We start from the raw sequence: 20,540 nt of genomic DNA, 5'->3' as shown, positions 1-20,540 counted from the left end.
AGTCTTGAGATAAATAAATACAATTGAAAATATGCAGTGGAAATAATTTCACTTTATCTATTAGTCTGGTGTAAGTCAGTTCAATGGCTAGTATGTCATAGCTTGGCAAGCTCAAATAAAGTTACTGACCTCTTCAAGAGTATTCAAGGCATTTCAAGCATAAGTTTTTCACCTGTTGACAGTCGCAATCTCAAGGAAGGTCAAGCTACCCAAAATCCAGCCACACAAATAAATACAACGTAATATCAAATGGTCTCTCTGATGTGCTGTAATGTTACTCTCCTGACCACAGATTATGTTCTAGTACATAATCACAGGGTGTCGGTTTTTAGTCTGTTTGTGTCGGTGATTATCCAGTTGTACAACCCTGTAATATTCCATGTGTTTATATGCTTATTTGCTTTAGTGGTTATTTGCTTTTTGGCTAATCATAAAAATCAATGTCTTCAACATATGAAAAAAAAGTTCTCATTTATTGGACAGATGGCCTTGTCTTTAGGGAACAGGCTGTAAATATCTTGATGAGAGAAAGAGAGCTCACAAAATTCCTAAAGTATTTTGTATTTGTCTATGGTGGAGTGTTAGAGGACATTTTCTTTCTTTGTGTAAATCTCTTAATGATCTTGTTTACCTTCCAGCAACAATGATTACTTAGTGGGCAGAGAGTGTTGCTATAAAAAGAAGCAGGAAATCTTTTTGCTCTCTCTGTCTCAAACATAATCATGTATGGAAACAAGCAAACCCACTCAAAGTCACATAAAATGGATTTAAAAGAATCTGCTTTTAGGGGACAGCAGTTTAAGAGTTTAGTGAAGGGAAATTTCTTAGAGTTACTAGCAGACTTCAAACAAACATGCCAAGGATAGAATATCCATGGTCCGCCTCAGTTTCCAGACTAAGATGTGACATCAGCCTTAAGAGAAAATGGGGGCCCACTGAAATCCCTCCACTATCTGCTAAGGATGTGAGAGGCTGAAGCTGCCTGAGCACCACCCCCTTCATTTCCCCACAGTCAACAGGAAGACTCGAGGCCATAGAGAGCGGCCACACTCTGAAGCAGAGGAAGGACGTAGAAGTCCAGCTGTACAGTCAGAACAAAGAAAAACAAGCAAGGCAAAGGAATGAGCAAGAATCAGAAAGAAGTTAAGAAAATCCAGACAGTTTATCTACAGAACCTGGAAAAGTTAAACCAGGGGATAAGGCCAGAAAAGAAAATTTGGAAACCAAAGGAAGGAGATTTTGCTGTGCAAACAGCAATGGAAAAGCTGCGACAGCCTCCTATAGCTGGACAAGTAACCAAAAGCTCAGCTCACAGGATCAGCAGAGACCTGACATGCTCCATATGCTTGGATCTGTTCAAGCACCCTGTGTCCTTGCCCTGCGATCACACTTTCTGTAAGGCGTGCATTGAGGGCTACTGGACTGGTCCCCGTGGCCCTGGGCAGGGAGGCACAGGCTCCTGCCCTCAGTGCAGAAAGGTGTACCCTGGACAAAGCTACAGGCCCAATCGCATTGTTGCGAACATAGTGGAGAGCTACTGTCAGGGTCTGGAGGAGGGCGCCACTGAAGCTCGTCTTGCAGATGCTGTGGTGATAGACAGGGTTCCTGCTCCGATCCCCAACTGCAGCAGACACAGAGAGGAGCTGAAGCTTTATTGTGAGGAAGACCAGGAGCTGGTGTGTCTGGTGTGTGGTGTCTCCCAGGAGCACAGAAATCATACCATGATATGTGTGCAGGAGGCAGAACAGAAGTACAGGGTGAGTTAATGATGAATTGTATTTCTGTTTTCCTTAAAAGATTTACCAGGATTGTAAGGTTTTAACGTGGATCTGTTAAAGACCTACAACACCACACTTGCCACATACATTAAACACTGAATTTATAATAGTGTTATGCAATTCAATCACTGCTTTTGTTTTCCACAAATGGCCATTTGGTCTGCAGGAGACACCAATGCTAATGTTGTACTCATGTTTAGCTTATCAGTGCAGATATGACAGTGAATGAGAAGTGAGAAGCAACAATGTTGTGTCTCTGTCCTGTCAGGCATCTCTGAATGGTTCCATGGAATCTCTCAAAGCTGAGCTCAACACAGCTCTGCAGTGTGAGAGGGAAGCTGAAGATGAGGTTAAGAAGCTCAAGGTGAGAGGAAAGAATCCCACAACTAGATTACAGCACATATATGTATACACTGCAGTTAGTACTGACATCGTTTTCTGCATCATCATAAATATTCCATTTGAATCAATTAGTATCTCAAAATCAGATGTTAATAGAGAAAAAGAATAAATCAGAAAAATAAGTGTGGTAGATGTTAGAAAGATGTAGTATGTTTATAATAATTCTGACGTACAACATTTCATTTATTAAGTTAAGTTTAAATATAAGACTAAATTTAAAAGGTTATAAAGAAATTTGTAACATGCAAATACAAAAGTATCTTCTTTTTACTTATATCCAATTTGATCCTTGTTAAATATAAAGGTAGTTGCTTCCAGTGACCATGTCCATCTTTTCGGACTGACTTAGGAGCACACCGCAGACCTGAAGCAGCGCATTGAGGCTCAGTTCAGTGACCTTCACCAGTTCCTGTACCAGGAGGAGAAGCTGCTGCAGGTGAAGCTAAAGACGGAGGAGCGCAGAGAACTGATCCGTCTGGATGAGCACAAGGCCCTGCTGTGCGTGGAGATCTCTCGTCTGCAGAGAGCTGTGCATGAGATAGAGAACAAGCTGAAAGAGCTGGACCCATTTACTCTGCTCCGGGTATGTTCAACTTATATTAACCTCATGCACAATGAATACAATCCATCTGGAAGGCATTAACAGCACGATGAGTCAGCCCTGGGGATGATTACTGGAATGCTGAGCTTTTCGTTTCAACTTTTCACCCCCCAAAACTATTTATATCACATTAAATCTAGAAAAAGTTGAGACGTAAAATTTGGTATTACAGACAGTTTAGAACATCAACCTCTGATGAAGCCAAAATGTTAAAAAGTCTCCAACATCAACATTAAAGATATAGCTGAGCAGGGTGGAACCATTTTGGCTTTCTGTTGCAGTTTGTACATAATTTTTAAACTCCACAAACATGTTGGTCACAGTTGGTTGGATGCATTTACATTAAGAATAATGTTTGACAGTGTTGCTCCTTCTGTATAACAATGCTGCAAACATTGAGCACAGGCAGGATGTAGAACAGTGATCTCACCCGTTGATCTGAGGGATAAAGAGTTTAGTTCAGGCACGGGCCATACTCTGGCCTGGCTTTGGGACTTTCCCCCAGCCACAGGGAGATCCCACAGGGTGGGATCGCGTGAGCTCAGACATTGATGTAATGTGGAAAAAGCTTTCTCTTCTTTTGGATACAAGAAAACCTAATCACCAGTCTCTGTCTCCCCTTTCCTGTGTTTATTCCTGTGTCTCATTTCAGAGCATCAAAGTCCTGCTCCAGAGGTGAGTGATGCAAGAGTTCAACTGATTCCTCTCAAGTAGCTTTTGTATTTATTCACTCTCTTTGCTGTTCTGACTTTGCTTTTGTTGGCAGGCCATCGCTGAAGTTTGAAAAACCTGCATTTACACCGCCCAGTCTTTGTGAGGGGCGGTTTGCAGGGCCCCTGCAGTACAGAGCATGGAAATCCATGAAAGCAAGCCTATACCCAGGTACAACAATGAGAGTTAACCCCCATCCCCCTTAAAATAACTCAACATCAAAAAATCCTTTATCATCTGTTACTTTTTTGTATTAGTTCCAGCAGCGATCACATTTAACTCCAGCACGGCCAACCCCTGGCTCAGCCTAACCTCCTCCCTCACCTGTGTTCGCTACCAGACCTTCAACCACACTGTGCAGGACAACCCTTACAGGTTCAACGCTGCCCTGTCACTGCTTGGAAGCCAGGGCTTCACCCATGGACGCCACTACTGGGAGATTGAAGTCTACAGCAGCACAGTCTGGACTGTGGGGGTAGCTCGAGAGTCTGTGCCCAGAAAGGGAGTCATCAAAGCCCTCCCAGCCAATGGCTTCTGGACCCTCTCCCTTTCCTACGGGATACAGTACATGGCTGGTACATCACCTCCAACTGTCCTGTCCCTGGATGAGCCACTGGCCAGGATTGGAGTGTATCTGGACTACAAGAGAGGCCTGGTGTCCTTTTACAATGCAGAGAGCATGACACATCTCTACACTTTCAAGGAGACCTTCACAGAGACTCTGTATCCTTATTTCAACTTAGGCTTCCTGGATAAAGTCCATGAAAATGAGCCTCTCAAAGTTTTCCTTCCAAAGATTTAAAAAACTAGAAAAATGAGAAGCTGTAAAAAGTTACCAAACATTACCAAATATGCATGCAATCAAGATGCATATGAGAAAAGATTGTAAATGCCTCAAAGTTAGATGCAAGATATTGTTTCTGCAGTACACAGAAGATTTTAGTTTTATCAAAACAAATCTCTGGAAACATTGTTTAGTGCATAGCTGGGCTCTACTGCCACACATAATTTCAGAAAAGCTGTGTTTCATTGAACAATGTGAAAGTGTTACTGGTTACTTGACTGTTGAGAGTGTCATAATATGCCATTATTACTTTATCTCTGTAAGCATGTCTTTCTCATATGATTTACTAAAACATTCAATTAAATATCTTAATCATTTCATACTGTGATTTTGTGACATAAAAGAAAGTGATGTAAATGTTTTACAGCGTAGTTAATACTAAATGTTGTTTGGTATATTCAGGGACCTTATAAAATGTCAACATTTTTTATTGGCACTGGTAACAGGAAACTCATTCTGTAAAGCAACTTTTGAACATTTTCCGGATGTATCTTTTTTTTTATGTGACCAAATGATTATACGTTTTAGTAGCTGCTTTGTACTTGCTGTGCTAGATGAATTGCCAATTTAGCTTTAAACTTTTGATGCATGTTATTGGCAACTTATATCACAAAGAATTATTCACATTTTTATTAAAATATTTTTTTTAATTTCAATAAAACTATTCTTGAAAATATGCTCCAAAGTTAAGATAGCTTGAACACACACACCCACACACAAACACAAACACACAAAATGAAATTCACATAAATGAATCATAACCTCAATTCAAAAAGTTGTGAAGATGTGTGAAATATAAAAAAATAAAAATAAAAACAGAATGTAAGGATTTGCTAAGCTCATCAACACATATTTTATCAACAATAGAATATAAACAACATATCAGATGTTGAAACTGACTTTACATATTAAAGTCCAGACTACACAAGTATGTAGGGGCAACCCAACAAATCCCCTTTGAGCAAGCCCTAGGCAACAGTGGAGAGGAAAAACACCCTTTAATTCTAGAGCTGTTGTACATGATCCATCTGTAATATTTGTAGGGAGAATCTGGTGATTTTTTCCCTAATGGCTACAATTTTATTGATAAAGAAAGTCATGAAGTCATTGCTGCTCAGAGTTAAGGGAATACTACGCTCAACAGAACTATGGCTCTTAGTCAGCCTGGCTACAGTGCTGAACAGAAACCGGGGGTTGTTTTTATTTTCCTCTATTAGTGCTGAATAATATGCTGTTCTGGCATAACAGAGAGCTTTTTTGTACATTTTTAAATTGTTTTTCCAGGCTAACCCGGATTCCTCTAAATGAGTGGAACGCCACTTCCTTTCTAACTTTCGTGTTGCCTGCTTTAAGCTGCGCATTTGTGAATTGAGATCTGATATTTAATAATCCACATTTAATTGTTTTGGGTTTTGGCTCAGTATGAGCAGTAGTCTTAACTTGTATAAGGTTTTTATGAACTCCCTTTGTGTTCATTTTTGTTTTGAAATGTTTAGGTGGTCGTGGAACAGACATAGTCTCTATAGAGCAAAGAGCAGTGTGGTTAAGATCATAACATTAATTAAAATAATAAAATTCCCTGGGTGAAAAGTTAGAGTTCATAAGAGCTGCATTTTGTGTGTTGGTAACGTCAGATACTATAAGTATCTCAGACTGTTCACACCTGTGGATGTTGTCGGGATATGGAGCAGAGGATGCAGGAGAGATTAGCGCATCAGAGCCACAGGTGATGATGAGATTTTCAAATCATTGCATTCTGTTTTTATTAACATTTTCACATCTTCCCAACTTATTTGGAATTGGGGTTGTACTTTGTAAATAAAATATTGTTTTTACAATTGGGTTTTCACTTTGTCTTAGTAATAGTAGTAATGTGCCAAGTGGAGCAGTGGAGAGAAAAACTGCAACTCAGCAAACACATCTAACTTTGCCCCTCTAAAAATGTTGAAACTAGCAACCGTTTTATGAGCAAGGAAAGTATTTTAAACATATTTATCCAGCTTTATTGAGTGAGTCACACTGAATGTAAACAGGGTAATTTCTAGTTTAAAAATGTTCCCATCAAACAGACACACATTGGATGTGGTAAGAAGCGTGATCTGTTGCTCATGTGACAACACCAACATCACATCACTGATAGTCAGCAATCTGAAAAATGTGGTTCAAATTGAATTAATTACCACAGTGTGTTGTGTGTTGCAAGAGAATTGGATACACCATGCAGAGGAAAAGGAAAAACAAAACACACCTCAAATTGTACTGTGATGTAACATTTATGTTCTGCAAAGGAAAAAACTAAGTAAATCAAAAAGAGGTCGAAGGAAATATTTAATAACAGAAAAGAACAAATTGGATTTTTAACACAAGGTTCTTCCTGTTTTCCATCATGATTGTGTAATTTAACACAAATGTGTATTACATTAATTAGAAGTGATCAACATTTCAACTTCAAACAGCTGATTAAAAAACAAGGCAAACTATATCACAATATATACATCTTATATCTTAACACAATGACATGACCTAATCGGCTCATTACAAGAGGTGTGACTGAATTTACTCAGAAGAACTACTTCAAACTAGCCTAGTCTTTTCATGGTATGTAGCTGAGGAAGAGTAAAGATGGTTCAGAAGAGAATGAAATGTGAATTTGAGAAATGTGAGCTGGTGCCTGTGGTCTGAATCCATGCATTCACTCGTCATCTGGAAAAGGGTGTGTCCAACCACATGTTAAGAGTGAAGCCTCCATTTAGGTTTGGCATAGAGCCAGACAGTCACTTGCTTGCATGTAACGTGTCTTGGAACTTTGTGCTTGTGTAGCGTACGTGAAAGCCTTTTCTACTGATGCTGTCATCTGAGTGAAACTTTAAAACGATGGCATCTCCAGCTGAGTAGACCTCCTCTGGAGTCTGTGGGGAACAAACAAAAAACATTAAAAAAAAGTTTAAGCCATGTTTACTACACATGACATTACTACTCATTTTTAGCCTTACTCCAGATCCGCAGTAGCGTCCCAGCCTTGGAGACTTGATGTCAGCGCCATCATACAGCTCCACGTAATCATACCCGCAGTCTGCCTCCTCCTCAATCTCAAACACTTGGAAGATGATCTCTACTCCATAGCCTTTCTCAGCAGTGACCACCCACGTACAGTCAGAGCCACTGGGGTAGTTGTTGTCTCCAAACTGAGCATGAGAGAACAGATCTTTTGTCTTGACCTCGGCTTTAAGGTTTCCTCCACATTCTGGGAATTCAAACCCACAAAATTAGAGGGTGAAAAAAAGGAACTCATAAAAGCTAAGGGAAAATAATGCAGCTTTCACAGAAAAACCTAGTTGAAATGTCGTTTTTAGAAAAAAAAAATGTTTGTACCAAAACTGCAACATTAAGACTGTTGTGCCCACCAGCTCTGTATGAAGCCTCAAATCCTCTCTTCTGCACCGAGTTATCAGAGAAAAAACGCAGAAACATTTTGTCGCTACTGGAAACGACTGGAGACGGCTTCTTGGTGCCACAAAAGCGTCCTAAACTCGCGGCACGAGTGCCTTGCCCATCATAGATCTCCAGATGGTCGTAAGCACACTCCAGATGAGTCTCCATGTCGATCTCATTGAAAACCTGGAAGTTTATTTAAAAAAAAAAACTTTCAATGGCCCCAACAAGTAGACTGCTTGGCTTTAGTCTGAGTCATAATCTTTTAAACAAAAAACATCCATTAACATACAAGTTTGATTCGATGACCTGGGGTTGTGGACAGAGACCAAGTGCAGGCCTTCTTGCTGGGATATTCATCAGGCCAGTTAGGGCTGCTGATTATTCCCGATACACTGTTTATAACAATATCACAGCCCGCTGGAAAAAAGCAAAACAATGAAAGCTGCATCTCTGAGCACTTACTCATTTCCTTTTCAGCACAAAGGATCTCTAGAGCATTATCCCAGGAAAAAAGCATACAATAAAAGAAACATGAAACTGAAAGCAAAACTAAAGCTTTGGAATGATTATAGGTTGTTTAAAATGTATGTGTTGCAAACTAAGATCTTGTAGATATGTGCTAAAATGGGAAAGGGAAGACTCTGCCCCATCTTGGTTTTATACATAAGGTCCCAGCAGGAGTCAGCAGACATACTGTACCTTCCTTACAGTCGTGTTTGTTATCATGCAGCATGAAGCCGCTGCGGCACTGACAGCTGTAGCTTCCAAATGTGTTTACGCATTCATGCTGGCAGCCTCCATTTTCTTTGGAGCACTCATCTATATCTGTTGAGACATTTAAAGAATTTTAATTAAAAAATTCTTTTTCACAACACGTGAATCTGTCACAATGGCACAGCAGAACTTATTAAGTTAGCGAATTAGGCCAAGATTTGCTGATGAGGTCCAGGCACAAATGCTTCTTGTGTTTTTGTAAGAATGAAGGAACACCGACCTGAACCCTGCTTCATCTCTTTGCAGAACACTACCTGGCTATTTCTGATGCTATTATTTTAGAAGATCTCAGTTTTTCCTTTTTCCTTAACGTACCGAATAAATATGAACATTGAAAAATTTATAAAAATTATAAAAGTGAACATTCACATAAAATTGATTTAACATTTAACAATAAGTGTTACATTAGGTTCTACACACTCAACATGACTTGGCTGCACTGCTTATATTCATGGTGGCACAAAATGAAAACAGCTTCCTGTTTTTATGAAGTGGTGTGATCATTCTCCCATTCTAACATTCTGATGTTAGTGTGCAGTACAAAGCACTTTCTCAATATTTCCTAAATACTTGTTTTCTTCCTGTCTTACCAGAGAAGAAGTGAGCCTTGAAACCCTTCTTTGAGACAGTGTTGTCAGACTTGAACTCAATCCTCATGTTGTTGTGTTGGGAGGTGATGACCTCCGGTTTTTCTGCTCCACAGAACTTCCCATGGAGCTTTAGGTCTGAGCCCAAACCACTGTGCACCTCCACATAATCATATTTACACACCTGAGGAAAAACATTTGGTAATTGTATACACTCCAGAGGACAAGGAAGAGCTTTGAATCTTTGTCTTGTGCAGTTTGTACTGTACACAAAATTCTCTGCAGGAAGACTACTTTAACAATAACACCTTACAAAACCTACATCATTTCCTTCAGTCTCAAAAACATCAAACACCAGAGTGATACGATATGGAATGGGTGCCACCAGCTGCCACACACAGTTCTTGTTGGGTGGGTATTCTTTGGGCCAGCCGGGGGTGGTGAGGGAGCCATTCAGCTTGGTGACAAATCCACCACAGGCAGCTGCTGGTGGGGCGAAGCGATAATTTTAGTGGTAGAAGTGTGAAAGAAAACATTTGCATGACAAATTACATAACCAAATGTGAAGCTTCTTTAAATGTATCAAACCAATGATGGACTGGATTGTTGGGATTCTAAATGAAGTTGCAATGAGAGGGTGCTGTCCTCTTGTGGTGGAAAAAGAATCTTCAGCTCTGTTTATTAAAAACATTTGAGCTAGAAGTCTTTGTAGCCAAAAAGTTGATTCAGCTGATCAAGAGTCTGCTGACTGCATTTAGCTCAGCGGTAAACATAAGATGAATCAGTGGGGATATTGTGAACACCAGATTGTTTACCCCCATGGCCTTATTCTGGTTCTTTTCTCAAATGCTGTGTTCTTTTTCTTTAAATTTTCTCACTTTACCCCAGAAAAAAACAATATCCATGTACAGTTATACGTTTATCAGTGTCAGAAAGGCACAGCAGCCAACCACCTCACAAGGAAACACCCTGCACAGCAGTGATATGACACATTCATAGAGTCTAAAACTGACAAACAAGCTGATTAATGATTTTCTGTGTCACAACACAAATATTTTACTTTTTTATAACATGAATGTAGACATGTATGACTTATTGTAATAACTGACTTTAAATTGTGTATTGTCCATGTAACATAACATTGTTTTTGCAGTAGAAAGTAAAAGACAGGGCAGGAACAGTTCCCATGGGAACTGCTTAGGACATAGCTGGAAGGGCAACAGACTATGCAGAGTGCAGTTTTTGTTTTTTATTAAATGTACAAATGCCTGTTGGTAACTCCTCTCATTTGCAAAACTAATGTGAACAATAAACACTAAGCACTGACTTGTTAAAGTGAAGGCGACTGGGCTGCATGCAAGATGAAAATAACCACTGAGTGTAAACATACTGATCCCTGTGTGCACGTGTCAAATTAAGCCTGAACCCAGACATATGGAGTAGGACTTTACTTGAGTGAATACTTTAAATTACAGGCTACAGGTGGACACTAAGATTGGTGTTGGTGTGCATATGGAACACTGGAGGAGTGACAGCTTTTAGGTTAGCAGTGTGATCTAGATCAAGCAGATGCCGATCAGTGAGCAATGGTTAGATGTTGCAGTGAGATCAGTTTTTCACAAGAGGGTAGCAGTGGACTGCAGTTGATGCCTCACTAACGCGCATCTATGTATAAGACCTGCAATGGCTCTCCAGTGTTAGATATTTTGATGGTGTTCGGAGTTGTGCTCTATACTCACTCTCGCAGCTGTGCCTGTCAGCTGCCAGCTCATATCCTGGTTCGCAGCCACATGTGTAGCTGCCTAGTGTGTTCACACAGCGCTGCTCACACTGACCGTTGTCAGTTCTGGAGCACTCATCCATCTCTGGCAAACAAACAGTCACAGGCTTAATTTTTCGACATAGACTAGCGCACCATCTGCCACACGTGCTTACAAAAGACTGAAATGACTAACCTTTGAAAAAGTTTGCTGCAAACCCAGCTTTGTTGACTGATCCATCAGAGGCAAACTTCAGCCACAGTTGATTGGAGCTACTTTTGATGTCGTCTGGTTTGTCATAGCCACAGAAACGGCCGAGCAGGGGGCTGTTCTCTGAACTGCCATCTCTCACTTCCACATAGTCGTAGGAACAGCTGTCATGTCTTTCAATCTGCAGTCAAAGCAAGGACAGAGAATTTTGAAATAGATAGTAAGACAGAGAGTAGCAAAGACTCTTCTGGATTTGTGAGATGTAAATAAACTCAAGGAAATGAGACGGAAACAAAGACACTTCTCATTAGTTGCAGCACAAATTGTTTAACATTTTCTGGTGATTTTTACATTTTTCTTGAGATTTTCTCCTTGTCGTCCCAATGTATGGTCAGTAACAATGAAGATGATCTTACCTCAAAGGACTGAAACGAGAGCCCAACACTGAAACCCTCTGCTACTGAAATTTTCCAGACACACTCTTTATTGGAATGGTAGTCATCAGGATAGTTGGGTGAGTGGACCTGGCCACTGTCCTGCTTCACCTCTCCACCACAGATGGCTGCAAAAGAGTTGAAAGGTGAGATTTTTTGTTTCAGGTGGAGAGTTTATATTTTTAATGTTTATTTATGCCTGACATTGCCTAGTTGTCACATGAGGATGTAGCATAAATTAAGGGTATTAAATCTCATATATTACCAATGTTTTACCTTCATAAACAGCTGAAAAGCCTTTGCCCACCCAATTGCTGCTGCTTCTGAATTCAATCCATAACCGGCTGTCAGTAGAGATGACTGGCTCTGGAAGTGTGTCTCCACAGAACCGGCCTGCCAAAGAACACAAAGGAAATCCTTACATTACCTCTCAGTAAGTACTTCATAATACTCAAAAGTGAATACTCAACATAACAGAGGTAACAAGTAAACAACATTTTTCTGGATGATACTCAGCGGCATAGAGACGAGGTCTGATATAAATCAAAGTTAAAGACCTTTCAGAGGAGCTTTTTTCCAGAACCCATCTCGAACCTCCACGTAGTCGTACCAACATAAGTGACTCCTGAAGAGGTCCATGGAAGTAAAATTCAAAACAATCTGGGAGTAAAAATGGGATAAAGTGACAGATGAGGCTGGGGTATTCACAAGGAGGTGCCTATAACAATGACAGATACAGCGCTGTCGATTCATGAGATGAAGACAAAGCAAAACACAAGCATGATGTTTTTGATCTGTAGTAGAGGCACATGTACTGATTACTTAATATTTAAATTGGCTAATTAATGCCCTTGTCTTTGGATTTTTTCATTTTGAACTTTTACAGTCATCTGTGTGGTTTGTATGTACATCTCTTCAATGTTTTACAGCCATTGAAAAGATTGCACCTATTGATCGGTTAATACATGCATACAGTACAGTATTTATTGCATTGTTTCTGTTTGTCCAAGTTAAACAGGACTCTGGACTGATATTTTTAATTAAATGATTTTGACATTTTTGTAGATCAATATTCTCAGTATAATTGCTGCATGCAGGACTCATGGAACATGAAAACATTTACAGTAGAGTTTAAGGTATCTAACATTTGTCCTACATGTCCCTAACTTCTTAGTTTCCTTTTCACTACTCACTTTCTCTCCAGGAGTGACAGAAATTCTCCACACACAGTGAACGTATGCTGAGTACCCGTTGGGGAAACCCGGAGAAGAGAAGTTTCCAGCACTGTCCTGCAGGCTATCCCCACACTCTGTCACAACCACAAACCATAACACCAACGTTGTTGACAGACAGGCAGAAGAACTAATAATAAATAATAATATTAATCCAAAGAAAGTTGGAAACAGAGGTTTAAAACAGTCTTCATTTTATAGGTATAATCATTAGATGCTTATATTTTTTGAACACCAAATGCATCTTACTTGCACATTTGTAGAGTTTGCGAGCTTGTGCAATGTCTCCTTTGCTAAGTTTTGTCCTCTGTCCAATAAATGGCCTGACTCCATTGACATCATAACGGGGCAAGATTGTGTCCCTGAAGATTCCTCTATTCCAAAAAAATTAGAAATATTCACATACTTCTCTCATTTTCTGTGAAAATCTATGACAGCCCAAAACTCCTGATAAGAAACAATAGCTTCTGAGTACACTGATGTGCAGGTGAATGTGGTTTTCAAAAGTTCAAACAAAAAGACTGATAAGAGTCCAGGATTTTTCAGATCCTGCCCAACACCTTGATACTTTATTGATTCTGATAATCGCTCACTGGGTTGGAGCTGGCTCTTGTTCAGTTCCCATGGTGATGCACCCATGAATGGCAGGCATGTGCTAACTGAGCACTCTGAATGGGGCCTTCTGCCTGTGCCAGCCGGCTCAGTGGAGCCCACTCCTGAATGCCAGAGTAAAAAGGGCACTCCAGTCCAAATTGTTCTGCAAAGCCTAAACTGCCAGGCCTTTATTTACTTTGGCATGCCTCCATGACCCAGACCAGTAAAGCAGTGATGGAGGTTAAAAAAAATCACAAAAAGCAACGGGGTAACAACATGCACAAGACCAAACTCCCCTGAGGGTCTCTATGAAGTTTGCTTAGCAGATCGTAATAAAGACACGAACAGCAGGGCTGTGTGTAGTAGCTCAGCTGATGATGCAGCATAGTGTTATTGGCGTTTTTTTGGCAGATTGTTTCATATGGTTGCAGCTGCTGATGCTGGATTCCCTAAAGGCATTAAAGACTGCGTAACTAACAAGTTGGTGAAATGAGTAGTAATTTTCAACTCAGAGTTTTACAAACACTGATTAAGGATATTAGAAGAAAGTCAGTGGTGATGGCCTGAGGTGGGAAGCAGGCTGCTGCACTATATTGCCAGCTAAAAAACACACAGGCATGTTGAACCAAGTGAGTCATCAATTCTCAACTATTAAGCCAATTGTCCAAAAGCTATCCAAGTTTTGAGCTGGACTGTGTCTTTTCCCAGGACACAAAACTCAAGACAAACTTAACTTTACAAAACAGAACTTAGGAAAAAATGTGAAGTGTAAGAAAGCTTCATACACCAACCTGGAAAATGTATTTCTTGCATAATGCATGATGCTGCCAAAATCATATACTTCCCCGAGTGAGTCAACCTCACCTGGCTCCATCTTCAGGAAGTTATATTCCTGTCCTACACATACAGACACAGTCAACATCAGGAACGTCAGTGAGCTCACACATACATTCACACTTAGAAAACACATAGTATCAGTACCTGGCTGAATGTTGTCTCTGATGATGCTCACATGCTCATCCCGGTCTGGACGGGTGTGTTCATGCCAGAAGCCAATTACGTGGCCGAGTTCATGTACCACGATGCCAAACTTATCGCAGTTCTTTCCTATAGAGATGGCCTGAGGGCCGTTATCTCTTTTCCCCACATAGGAGCAACACCTGCAGAGGGTGATACTGTTGAGGTCCACAATCTGCAACACCTATTGAATCTTTGCTGTTTGGGTAATAGCTTACATTCTTGCTGATGATGTTTAAAAGAAGATTTCCCTATAGTCCCTGCAGCCTTTCCCTGTGTTCCCTATGCTCTTGAAACATCCTTAAGTGGTTCTTCCATTGTTATATTATCAAAGTAGAATGAGATATAAACAAAGGACAATGGATTGGTTTTACACCTGTAATGTTGGATTTTTAAAGCTTTTTTCAGTTAAAACATCTGCTTATAGTGGGTGACAATAATAATAATAATTGGAATGAACCTAAACATTAAAGTTGTGGGTCAGAACAATGAGCTAAAAGAGGATTAAAAAACTCTGTAGAGCTGAGGGAAGCTCCCGAATTAAGTTGTAATTCTGAGTTCCTTAATATGAACAATATATTTCACAATTATTACATTTAAAATATTATCATGAATGCTTAAACTGTTTGAGAAGAGGTTGATATGAAGAGTCTGCTCATTCATTGAAGAATCAAGATTTGATTCTACTATTTAACTTTTAAATAATTATGAAAATCAATGGATGTTGGGAACAGCAGAAACGATATATTTAAAATTCTGGGCTAAAACAAAAGCTGCGGTGCAGTCCTTTAATTGTAGTTTAGTTTGCAGACAATAACCCTAAAAGTCCTTGTGAAATTTGAATGAGCTCTCAACTGACCCACAAGGTCTGTAGGTAAAAACAATGTAGCTTTCTTCAGTTGTCCTCTCAGTGAATGTTACACAAGTGTGTTTCTCCCAGTGGCGCATCGCCTGACGGAAAATGGCTCGCTGACTACCTAAAAGGAAACTGGGAGTTAGAAGGTGACAGCTACATGGTGTCACAACTGCAGATGGCAGTGCAAACTTGTCTGTGTTCATCAGACCCCTCACTTAGAACAAATAAAAATTTTACCGACTTGCTTCAAAACTCACCGCTAAAATTCCCACTGATGACATAAGGGATGATGCCATCCGGCCACACTCGTTCAGGTCTGGAGGTGGCGGCTCTCCTCACACGATGAAGGCTCCGTCTGACTGCAGCGCTATTACTACTGACACTCACATTGGAAGTGGAGCTGTTTCCTGTAAGAACAGCACACAAATCTGCATTGATTATCCTTTATTTCTTTATGAAAATCTAAATATTTTGGAATGAAGAAATACCTGTGTCTGTTTGGTTGGTCTGGACAGTGTGCTGTGCACTTTCAGTGCTGCGGGTGTGTTTAAACATACGCAGGTCATCTTCATCCAGGGCAATATCTCCTAGAAAAGCAGCTAACACAGAAAAAATAATGAAATAAAGTAAATAAAAGTAAAAAATAAATTTGATTATATGCCACTGTATCCATCGGCACATTTACAGACGGTTATGTGCAGGACAAAATGAGATACAACATTTTAAACTGAGGTCCAGGTATATTTTCGGGGTTCAGTTGTTAATATTAAGTGTATATAATACATATATTATATGTCCATTAATATTAATATTTATTGGACATACAAACTCAAATTTGAGCAAAAAGATATGTACTATTCAATATTCTTTTAACTACATTGTGCTGTTATGTACTGTTAACATGCAAGTAGTTTGTGTTGTGAACTCATCTTATTAGTTTCCCATACTGAATTATCCTGTTTGAACAGAACAGCTCATTTTTTAACAGTTTTCCCTCTGAATCTTAAAGCCATTTTCTTATCTAAGCACTTGCTGCAGGCTTTACTATCTCTGTTAGCCTATGTGTGGAACCCCTAACCTAGACTCTGGGTCTGTTTGATCAGCAAACATTATTTTTGAATACAGTCTGTTTTGCACATAGAGTCCAACATATTGTTGGAATGTACTGTGCCATTTTTAAGAATGAAGGCATATCAGTCATTACACTGTGGCAGACTGTGCGAATGTTGCTGAACACTTAATCCAGCCACCACTTAAAATACAAATAAACATATGTATAATACCTATTATGACATAGGTTTCCTAAAAATGATGTATAGATGTAATTTTCCCAAATGCACACCACACATCTACAGTGGTAAAATTATTTTATTCAGTAAGAAGGGATATGATATGTGATTTGAAAATACAAATATAACATTTGTCCTAATGGCTAGAAGTACCATTGATTTTCATTCAACATTGATGTATTTAACTTAGAGATATGCTTTTCTTCCAAACTCTTTTTCAAAGTTTATGCGTTGCTCAGTTTCCTGTGCAGTGTTTCCTTTTCTACAGCAACCACCTCCTGAATCAGCAACTGATTAACCAGGGAATGAAGTCATGTTCATGGGAGCAAAGACCTTTACAGTACATACCTGATAAGGGGATGTGATGCACCAACAGCTTTATTGTATGCATTAAATATATTTCTCCACCTATTAAACCATTCTTCTATTTTGTGTGCTGTAGTCAGCAGGTCTGTCATTGTCTAACTATATGTAAATGTACATTTGAGAGGAGCTGCGTGTTTGTTTTGTGTGTGCTCAGCTATGGAGTCCCAAACACTTATCTTCAGTGTGTGGCCCAAAGTTGTTCCTGATTGTGTGCAACAAACAGAGGATAATGTCTTAGAGCATAATAGCTGAATGCAGCATCACCACAGGGTTGTGAGCATTTAAGGAGAAGATCCATTGAATCTGATTGGTGTTACTGGATCATAAAAAACCTCTCTGATACTGAGACTGTGTGCAGGCTAATAAAGAAGGTTTATCACTGTAAGGCATTACCATCAATCATTACCATGGATAGGATCACTCTAGAATTGTTTCTAAAATGCTAAAGTGCTGTTACAGTGAGCCACTCAACCCTGTGTCGCCATGGGACACTTAGAGGAGAAAGAGATGCTGTATCTAGCTGCAGAAAGAGATGCCATAGCTCCCGATGACACTCTCCATATGAAAGATAAATCTTTCCTCCTACAGTCCAAGAAGCAGTTAAGTTAAGCAGCGACTTTACACTCAGTGTGAATGAATCTTTTTCTGTGGCAACATGTCAACCGTGTACCCTCCTTTTTGCCCAATGACAGCTGAGACACAGTCTCCAGCAACTCCAAACAGGCGATGGAACATTTTCCTCTGCTCCAAAAGGCCAAACCAATAAGTCAGTCTGTTTAAAATAGACTGCTGGTTAACAGCATTAAAAGGAAGAACTCATATCCATGTTTAATAACTTCTGCTTGAACAGTTTGTTTTGCAGCAATGTTATTTATTATGGTTTGATGACCTGAATCAATGTTGCATATTGGAGCAGACAGTAGAAGAAGTGCCAGTTTCTTTAAATTATTTGTCTTCAGTTACAAAGTTGATGCTATTAAATCATGTAAAATTAAGTAGCTAATTTCACATGATTTAATGTGAGACTGTGATTTCGTTGTTAAATAGGTTTTAATGTCAAAACAAGTCTGCCAAACACACACACCTTTTTCCCATTCTATGGCATTAAAATATTGTTTCCATCCTTTAGAAAACACTTTAATCCAATAAAAATCTGCATCTTGTATTGCAGTATTTGAGGAGTCTTTTCCATTAAACTGCTTATTTAGTCATGTGATGTAACAACCTTTGAAAGTTGAAATCAAAAGACATAACAGGCCCTGTGTCGGCCTTTGAAGTGAATTCACTCATGCAAAGGGTGACTGTAAATGACGGTCGCCCTAGCAGTGTGCACCCTATGCCCTGAAGCCAGAGGGATTTCACCGGCGTCCAGCCGAGGACGGCGCTGGCACAGCCTCAATGACCTCTAGTCTCCAGGCAACTGCCTCAAAGAAGAGCACTCTGTTTTGGAAGTTTCTGAAGTCACAAGTGAAAAAGGGACCCCAAACAGTTGGAAGCCCCCTTAATCACCAAAGTAATTGTTTACCAATGTTAGATGATGGGAAAAAAAATCACTTGAGAAGGCTTATTACAAAGTCTTGTCCTGTGTTCTCTGTGTTTGTGTTCTCAGTTTCTGTTTCTGTTATGAAAATGAGATATCACATCTAGTATGCTTTATCCTGAGATGATATAATTTCCTATAATTACAGAGGCGTGGCAGAAATATTATGAATCAGATACACTGTGTCAGCTGTGCCATTTCATTTAATCAATGAGTATGATGTAAATGTCCTTTCTGTCCTGTGTGTCTATTTTTCATCAATACCATATGCTTTATTTAATGTTTATGTTAAATGTGACTCACTTTAAACATGTGTATGATCACGTTAACTCTAAGCATTGCAATGGTACCACAAACATTTGTGAAAGGGCTCTTGACTTAAGGTTAAAATGAGGCACTGCCTATAATTTGAGATGCTTTTGAAGTACTTTTCTTGCATTTATGTATTTCATGCAAGTATGTTGAACTAATGTATACAGTCTTATGTAAATAATAAAGACTTTGACTATGAAAGTATTACTGCAGTAAAATCAAATACAGGTTGTCACTGCAGTACAACAGTCTGCAGGATCTGCTCTGCACCAACCTGACCTGCCTTAATCATTAAAATCTGCTGTCTGATGTGTGAAGTGATGTATATGAAATTATAAACATTGATAGAAGTTTGAACTACTTGTACAATACATTTTGGAGGCAATATATTTAGTTAATAGTTATTTTGACTATGAACATTTTAAGATAAGTGAATAAAACATGATTACTATTGATGTTTTACATTGATTATATTTTAACAGAAAAAAAAAACAGGACATTTAATTGTAATGGAATTGCTATGGTCATGTGCCACTAATATGTAATTATAATGTTTCGATTATGTAATTTTCAATTAATAGTAAAGTAAAAACATAGAGGTTATACTTTTCATGTAAAAGTTTGTATTAGTACAATTTATTTTACATTTAACTTATTTTTAAGAGATACACGTAGGTCTTACATATAGGGGGTTTTATAAAAAGCATTCTTATCAGCAATTAGTGCTTAAATTAAGGGCTATGGCCATAGACCAAAAACCATCATATAAACTATATACTAAGGTGAAACGCAGAAAAATCAATAAAATCGCAGAGGTAAAATGCACTCTACCAGCTTTACAGGGATCCTTGTAGTCGATTGCATCACCGACAAAGATAAAATTAGAGTCCACAAACTCCCAATCAGCCGCCAGCGAAACGCGGAGACTGCACAGCAGGAACAAAAATATAGGAGAGACCGCCATTATCTAAGAAAAATAAAATTAACGAGCGTTTCTTATTATAAGAGGAAAAAAAGAGCACAAAAAGTTCCCCGGCTGCGACGGTGTGATTTTATAAACACAGAGCCGTTTTCTCACGTCTCCATGCTGCAGCAGTAATTCACTCACATACAGGACAGAGAGCAGAGCTCACAGAGTTCACAGCAAAACACACATCCATGCACTAGAGAGGTACATCACCTGGAGTCACAGGGGCTTTACAGGTATAATTAGGAATGATTTTGCAATAGTTTGTAAATTTATTACTTTGTATAATTGGACCGTAGCTAATTATCTAGTCGATCTAAAACTCTGAGTGGATTAAAACAATCCCGAGCTGTCTATTAGTAGGTGAATTGACTTTTGAGTTTGTACCCCAACTGGAGGTAGCTGGGCCTTTTCCACACACACACACGCACGCACACACACACACACACACACACACACACACACACACACACACACACACACACACATATCTAATAACATTTGCTGACGCTAATTCAATAATAAGTGCAGGAGATGACTTGTGTTGGTTTTAACATTTATTTAAAAAAACAGAATAATTCACTTACTGAGTCTAAAGAGTGAATCATCTTTCCTCAGTTGTCCATCTCAGCTGTGGATGACACACAATATGTAGACTGAGAGCACTTTAAACTGCTTCATTAAGTTTGTTCATAGTCTGTTTAAAAAGTGATAACTGGTGTTTTCGGCTCATCATCAGACCTTGTTTGCTGCTACCCAGTGACATACAGTGACACGGGATACAGCCTCCTCCATTAACTGCTCTTTACACTGGCACAGATATACAGGAGC

The 20,540-nt window shown here is 39.3% G+C and overlaps 2 protein-coding genes across 3 annotated transcripts; one reads left to right on the top strand and one right to left on the bottom strand.

Moving 5' to 3' along the window:
* Positions 1–957: 957 nt before the first annotated feature.
* Positions 958–5,012, top strand: trim69 (tripartite motif containing 69). Its single transcript, XM_067483645.1, has 6 exons — positions 958–1,757; positions 2,047–2,142; positions 2,530–2,763; positions 3,434–3,456; positions 3,548–3,663; positions 3,750–5,012. Exons 1-6 carry the CDS (start codon positions 1,122–1,124, stop codon positions 4,292–4,294), a joined length of 1,650 nt encoding a protein of 549 aa, XP_067339746.1. The 5' UTR covers positions 958–1,121; the 3' UTR covers positions 4,295–5,012.
* Positions 5,013–5,863: 851 nt separating this feature from the next.
* Positions 5,864–19,878, bottom strand: LOC137103360 (bone morphogenetic protein 1-like). Of its 2 annotated transcripts, none has more exons than XM_067483642.1 (20): positions 19,574–19,878; positions 15,724–15,834; positions 15,493–15,642; positions 15,239–15,356; positions 14,344–14,522; positions 14,154–14,259; positions 13,018–13,142; positions 12,730–12,845; positions 12,094–12,196; positions 11,813–11,929; positions 11,519–11,664; positions 11,088–11,283; positions 10,872–10,997; positions 9,455–9,615; positions 9,136–9,316; positions 8,471–8,596; positions 8,061–8,188; positions 7,741–7,954; positions 7,330–7,580; positions 5,864–7,245 (listed from the first exon to the last, which is right to left on the bottom strand). In XM_067483642.1, exons 1-20 carry the CDS (start codon positions 19,704–19,706, stop codon positions 7,111–7,113), a joined length of 2,922 nt encoding a protein of 973 aa, XP_067339743.1. In that variant the 5' UTR covers positions 19,707–19,878; the 3' UTR covers positions 5,864–7,110. The 2 variants fall into 2 exon arrangements, with proteins under 2 accessions (XP_067339743.1, XP_067339742.1); XM_067483641.1 differs by having other exon boundaries at positions 9,455–9,618; positions 19,574–19,877.
* Between the last annotated feature and the right edge of the window lie 662 nt (positions 19,879–20,540).

Source organism: Channa argus, chromosome 18, assembly GCF_033026475.1.
Source record: "Channa argus isolate prfri chromosome 18, Channa argus male v1.0, whole genome shotgun sequence".
NCBI lineage: Eukaryota > Metazoa > Chordata > Actinopteri > Anabantiformes > Channidae > Channa > Channa argus.
The sequence above is the reverse complement of the archived record's forward strand: the minus strand, read 5'-3'. Positions and strand labels throughout refer to the sequence as shown.